The sequence below is a fragment of the Mirounga leonina genome, unplaced genomic scaffold, assembly GCF_011800145.1.
Source record: "Mirounga leonina isolate KUSES-001 unplaced genomic scaffold, KU_Mleo_1.0 Mir_94, whole genome shotgun sequence".
Taxonomy (NCBI): domain Eukaryota; kingdom Metazoa; phylum Chordata; class Mammalia; order Carnivora; family Phocidae; genus Mirounga; species Mirounga leonina.
This window is the reverse complement of record NW_023270855.1, coordinates 52,178,805-52,185,370: the sequence shown is the minus strand read 5'-3', so window position 1 is coordinate 52,185,370 and position 6,566 is coordinate 52,178,805. Positions and strand designations below refer to the sequence as shown.

The 6,566-nt window shown below is 38.7% G+C and overlaps 1 protein-coding gene across 1 annotated transcript; it reads right to left on the bottom strand.

Annotated features, from left to right (window-relative positions):
* Positions 1–1,390: 1,390 nt before the first annotated feature.
* LOC118005424 (olfactory receptor 7E24-like) lies at positions 1,391–2,221 on the bottom strand. Its single transcript, XM_034997357.1, has 2 exons — positions 1,867–2,221; positions 1,391–1,581 (listed from the first exon to the last, which is right to left on the bottom strand). Exons 1-2 carry the CDS (start codon positions 2,219–2,221, stop codon positions 1,391–1,393), a joined length of 546 nt encoding a protein of 181 aa, XP_034853248.1.
* Between the last annotated feature and the right edge of the window lie 4,345 nt (positions 2,222–6,566).

The window sequence follows — 6,566 nt, the reverse complement described above, 5'->3', positions numbered from 1 at the left end:
TCAGGTCATGATCCTAGAGTCATAGGATGGAGTCCCGCATCAGGCTCCCTGCTCGGAGGGGAGTCTTCTTCTCCCTCTGACCCTCTTCCCTCTTGTGCTCTCTCTCTCTCTCATGCTCTCTCTCAAATACATAAATAAATAATCTTTAAAAAATAAAAAATAAAACCACCTTTATTTTATGAGCTCATTTTGCAATATTCTAACTGCACGCAACTCATAACACATCTTTCTCCTCATGTTATAATTTAACATTCAGGGTTCGGTCAAGAAAAAAGATATTGGGGCACCTGGGTATCTCAGTCAGTTAAACGTCTGACTCTTGTTTTCAGCTCAGGTCATGATCTCAGGGTCATGGGACCGAGCTCCCAATTGGGCTCCATTCTCAGCTTGGAGTCTGCTTAAGATTCTCTCCCTCTGCCCCTCTGTCCACTCACGTTCTCTCTCTCTTAAATAAATAAATAAATATATATATAGAAAAAAAGAAATCAAGCTAATTATTTTAATAAAGAGAATTGAGTGTAGTTAGTTGGTTAAATAGCTACCACAGGACAAAGCAAAAAATGGAGCAATGTGGTGAAAGATGGAAGCCAATAAATACCAAGGGCTTAGGGGTTTAGAGGGAGTAGTGAACTTTACTTAATTTTAGAATGTAAAGACAACTAAACTCTCTTGGGTGTTTTTAAAAAATCCTCAAACCTAGACACACACCTATCCAACTAAATCAGAATCTCTGGTGATGAGACCCAGTCGTCATTATTTATAAGACTCCTCAGGAAATTCTAACAAAATCCATGGTTAAGGACCAGTAAATGGCATCCTTAGACATTACCTGAATAAACAGTTTTGAGAGATGCAAAATTTGTATGGAAAATACACAGAAATCATGGAAAAGGATATAAATTTTAAATATATGAAAAGAGAGTTGTAGGGTTACCTAGGTGGCTCAGTTGGTTAAGCATTCAACTCTTGGTTTCCGTTCAGGTCATGGTCTCAGGATCGTGGGATCGAGCCCTGTGACAGGCTCCAAGCTCAGCGGGGAGTCTGCTTGAGATTCTCTCCCTTTCCTTCTCCCTGTGCCCCTCCTCCCCCTCTCCAATAAATAAATAAATCTTAAAGAGAGAGAGAGTTCTACATTTCACCTGGATACCAGGGTCATTGAGGAGAACCTCTCATGCATTCATTATGATGTACAAAGCATCCCAGAATACTCCCCCAATCCAATTAAAAACAAATTTAAAAAGTAATATTCATATATGAAACATGAAGAGGAATGAAAACCATGATATTGAAAAAAATTGTGACCAAGAAAGCAGTATTTGCTGGTCTACATGTTTGGTTTTGCCAATTTTTTTCAACCCACACTTCAAAAAGGATTGCACACATACTGAAATTAGCCTGTTCTTCTGAGGAACCTCCAAAGGGCACTCTTGATGTCCCTGTTTCTCAGGCTGTAAATGAAGGGGTTCAGCATGGGAGTGACTATGGTATACACAACCGAGGCCACCATATCCTTCCTGGAGGAAGGCGACAATGCTGATCCAAGGTACACTCCAATAGCAGTACCATAAAATAAGCAAACAACTGACAGGTGGGAGCCACAGGTGGAGAAGGCTTTGTACTTCCCACCTGTGGATGGGACTCTCAGAATGGAGGAAACAACTTTATAGTAAGAGAAAAAGATCCCTGAGATAGGGAGAAAGCCAGAGATGGCACCAACAAAATACATGACAATGTTATTGGTGGAGGTGTCAGAACAGGCAAGGTTCAGGAGTTGAGAAGGATCGCAGAAAAAATTAGAAAGTTCCATATTCTTGAAGCAGGTAAGTTTTAACACAATCAAATTGTGCAGCTGGGAGTCCAAAAGGCTAACAAAAAAAGACAACAAAACTAAGAAGCCACAGAAGTGGGGGTTCATGATGACTGAGTAGTGTAGAGGGTGACAGATGGCCACAAACCGGTCATACGCCATCACAGTCAGAAGCATAGCTTCCATACATCCAAAAAGGATCAAAAAGGACATCTGAGTCAGGCAACCCATATAGGAGATGGCTCTGCTCTGAGTTTGGATGTCCACGATCATCTTGGGGATTGTGGTAGAAGTGAAACCGATGTCAGCCAAGGACAGGTTGGAAAGGAAGAAGTACATGGGGGTGTGGAGGTGGGAGTCAGAGCTGACAGCCAGGACGATGAGCAGGTTCCCGAGCACGGTGACCAGATACATGGACAGGAACAGCCCAAAGAGAAGGGGCTGCAGTTCTGGATCATCTGAGAGTCCCGTGAGGAAGAATTCTGAGACCCTTGTTAGATTTTGTGGTTCTATGTAGCTTGGACACCTTCTGAAAAAGAAAAGAGGGTTGGAAAAGTGAATCAAGTAAATGGGCAGTCAGCACTGTGTCCCTATTGCATATTCGAGCAATTCACAAGTAAAATATTCACACTTGGGGCCATACCCTCCAGTGCGTTCAGCAATATTTCTGTGTCTCAAATCCAATTTTCTTAGAACCGTTTCCTAATTGGTTTCTGTGTTATTCACATTTCTCTATACACACTTTAAAGACACTCAACTGAAGAATGTTAGAGGACCAAGAACATTTAGAGATAAATGATAAATCCATGATCACCATAAAATACTCTTAAAGAAACATACCGAATAAGAAACATTCTTCTCCCTTTAAGGAAAAAAATCATTCTAATTAAAGGACACTTAGAAGCAGCCTTATTTTATTCAAATAAGTGCAAGAAATTCCCTTTAGAATATTGATAAACTGTATAATTGCTAGAACTACATTACTGACATTCTAAATTAAAATCAAATGTTTGGGGCGCCTGGGTGGCTCAGTCGTTAAGCGTCTGCCTTAGCCTCAGGTCATGATCCCAGGGTCCTGGGATCGAGCCCCGCATCAGGCTCCCTGCTCCTCAGGAAGCCTGCTTCTCCCTCTCCCTCTCCCACTCCCGCTGCTTGTGTTCCCTCTCACGCGCTGTCTCTCTCTGTCAAATAAATAAATAAAATCTTTAAAAAAAATAAAATAATAAAATAAAATAAAATAAAATGTTTATAATCAGAAAGGTTTTTTTTTTAACATGTTAATTATCTCCAGGGGTTTTCATCACTCTGTTTTCGACATCTCTCCTCCATGGAAATACATGCTCACTCAAATATATGGGTTGTCTTTTTAGTCTTTTCTAATATAACTCTTAACTGTGACCTGATAGACTTCAAATTTTGATAAGTATGTTTTGGTTAAATGCACAAAATCATGCAGTGTCAGTGACCCAATGGTATTCGTGTACAATGCCCCTGTGGATCATTAAACAATAACTTTTAAAAAATACTATCTTCCTATCTCTCAGTTTATGCAGGATTAAATATCAACCCTACACAATCTCAGGGAAATTGACACTGGTGTTTGACACTCTCTTTGGGGTTTGGTTTTGTTTTGCTTTGCTTTTGGTCTCTATTTTGTAGTGCTTTGGTATTGGTAAAAGTGCTTACATATATTTCTAATCCTAAACATTTGGAAGTGCTGCGTCCTCATGAAATCCAACTCTCTAATTATAGAGAGGAATTTAGGAGCTTACAAGACCCCCCAAACCAGGTCTGAAATCAGCCTTCTTGTGCTTCCTTAACTTCAATCTTTACTGAAACAGGGAGAATTCTCCTTAATTATTCATTCTTTTGAAAATTAATTCCCCTTAAGAGTCTGGGGGTTGTTTGTTTGTCTTTTTTGTTTGTTCATTTATTTTTTTCTTAAATTCCACATATGAGTGAAATCATATGGTATTTGTCTTTCTCTGACTTATTTTGCTTAGCATAATACCCTCTAGGTCCATCCATGTTGTTGAGAATAAATAAATAAATACATAAATAAGTAATAAAATCAATTCTCCTTAAATACAGTTATTTTTTTTAAGATGTTATTTTTAAGCAATCTCCACACCCAACCAAACCCATGACCCCGAGATCAAGAGTTGCACATTCCACCAACTAAACCAGTCAAGTGCTCCTAAATACAATTATTTTTAAATCAATTCCCTGAAGGCAACTCTGATATTCATTTCTCTTGACAGGTCACACTACGATTTAATTTAGAGAAAAATGCAAAAGAGAGAAGTACAAAGATGAACATAACAAATGCGTGGGGAGTTTCTACACTGGTAAAATGGAGATAACTGAACTTACCTTATTGGAGTGTTTGGAGAAATTAAATAAAACATAAAGTGCTCAGACCCGTGGTTCTCAATCCTAGTTGATTATTATGCTTACCCGTTAATGTTGTAAAATATACTGATGTCCTGTGTATTGCCTAGAGCCAACTGAATAATAATCTCTACATGCACGATTCTTGGTGGTCCTAATTTAGAGCCAGGGTCAAGAACAATGCCTTAAAATATTGCTGGGCACTTCGAACATGTTCAATGAATATTACCTATTATTACTATAATGAATACCCAATAGCTATATTAAAATATAAACATTTACTAATATTTGCTTCCAAACTCATATTTTATAGAGATTTGAAATATTACTGATAAAATTTTAGCTTTCTTTAAATCCCTACATGATCCCATTGCCCTGCATACCTGTCCCCCAAAGCAATCACTGTCATTAATTAGGTGAGTATATTTTCTTCTGGCGTTTCCATAATGTTATTATTTATGTGTTTACAAAGCGTCTTCTTGAAAATTTACCTAAATAGTATATTACTAGTCACACTGCATATAAAGTGTTCTTGTTTACTACAACATTGTGTTTAAATCTAGATATAACACTTTAAGTGATACATAGTATTAACTGAGGAAATAACTTCATTTTGTTTATCAATTCCTTATTTCAACAACCCTATGAAAATCCTTCTGCCTTTCTGCATATCATGCAGGTGAGAATTTCCATATGACATCTGCATGGAGGATGTTGTTTGTGTGATAAAAATCAACGCAAGTTCAGGCGCTTGGGTGGCTCAGTTGATTAAGCGACTGCCTTCGGCTCAGGTCATGATCCTGGAGTCCCTGGATCGAGTCCCGCATCGGGCTCCCTGCTCGGCGGGGAGTCTGCTTCTCCCTCTGACCCTCCCCCCTCTCATGTGCTCTCTTTCTCATTCTCTCTCTCTCAAATAAGTAAATAAAATCTTTAAAAAATAAAAAATAAAAATCAATGCAAGTTCAATTTCACTACTTATTGCCTACATTTGTTTTCCCAGTAGAAAAATTAGTTGCTATCAACTACATGCTATTATTAAAGTATAGAATCAGAATATTTCTCAAGTATCTAATAATAGTCATTCTGTGATAGCTCCATATAAAAATTCCCATCTTACATAGGGTATAATATTTCCGTATCTCGGATTTTCAGACTGGGCTGTAAAGTGCGTTACTATTCATGGGACGTCCTATGATCCACCATATTACTGCCATAAGTGCTCCTGAAAATCACTGGTCCAGTACCCTAATTCACAGGAAGACATGTAAATCCCTCATCCTGTCTGTGCTGGCCTCACTTCTCTGGAAATCAAAAGGTTAACAGCCATCTCCAGAGATGTGTGGCATCTAAAATTCCATCTAAAGTGGAACTTAATAAATATTTGGTCATTGTTTTGTAACCAGAATTTGTTTTTTTGCTTTTTTTTTTTTTTTTTTTAAGATTTTATTTATCTATTTGAGGGAGAGAGAGCATAAGGGGGGAGGGGCAGAGGAAGTGGGAGAAGCAGACTCTCCGCTGAGCAGGGAGCCCTGATCCGAGGCTCGAGGCTCAATCCCAGGACGCTGGGATCAGGACCTGAGCCCAAGACAGAAGCTTCACTGACTGAGCCACCCACACGCCCTGTAACCAGAATTTGAATCATTATTGTTCTTGTGGGTTTACTGATGAAATGCAATCCTAAAAGTTTTAATAACCTTTTATTGGGTTATATGGCAGAGAATCTGGAGGCTCTCTTGTCTCAGGGCGCTGGAAATCCTAAAAGGTGTCTAAGCCTACACAGTAAAATTTATCTTCCCCTTCTCATTCTGCCTTTTCTTTTTCATACTTATGAAAATCACTGTGATGATTTTTGAATAACTGAATGTTGTAGACGCTATTAAATAGAAAATGATAGAGGGCTGCCTGGTGGCTCAGTTGGTTTAAGTGTTCGACTCTTGATCCCAGGCTCAGGTCTTGATTTCAGGGTCATGAGTTCAAGCCCCGTGTTGGGCAACATGCTGGGCATGGAGCCTACTAAAAAAAAAAAGATCCTATTGAATGTTTATGACATAGATACAAACAAGTGCTATTTTATATGATCTCCTGTCCCTAAAATGGATGAAGGCACAGGCAGGAAAGCACTCGTGTGTACAAGCCATATTGACTATGCTTTGTTCCTGTGACTCAAAGAAGGGTCTACTAAATATTTAACATATTTGGGGGTTTCGTTGTGGTGGTTGCCTACTCTGTGCCAAAGATGATATAAGCTCTGGGGAATCAGAAATGAATGTGATTCAGTCATTTCCTTCCAAGCACTCGGTACTTAATTTGTATAAGGATAAAAATTAAATTTTTTGTCAGAAAGCCATTGAAAACCAAACAATCAGGG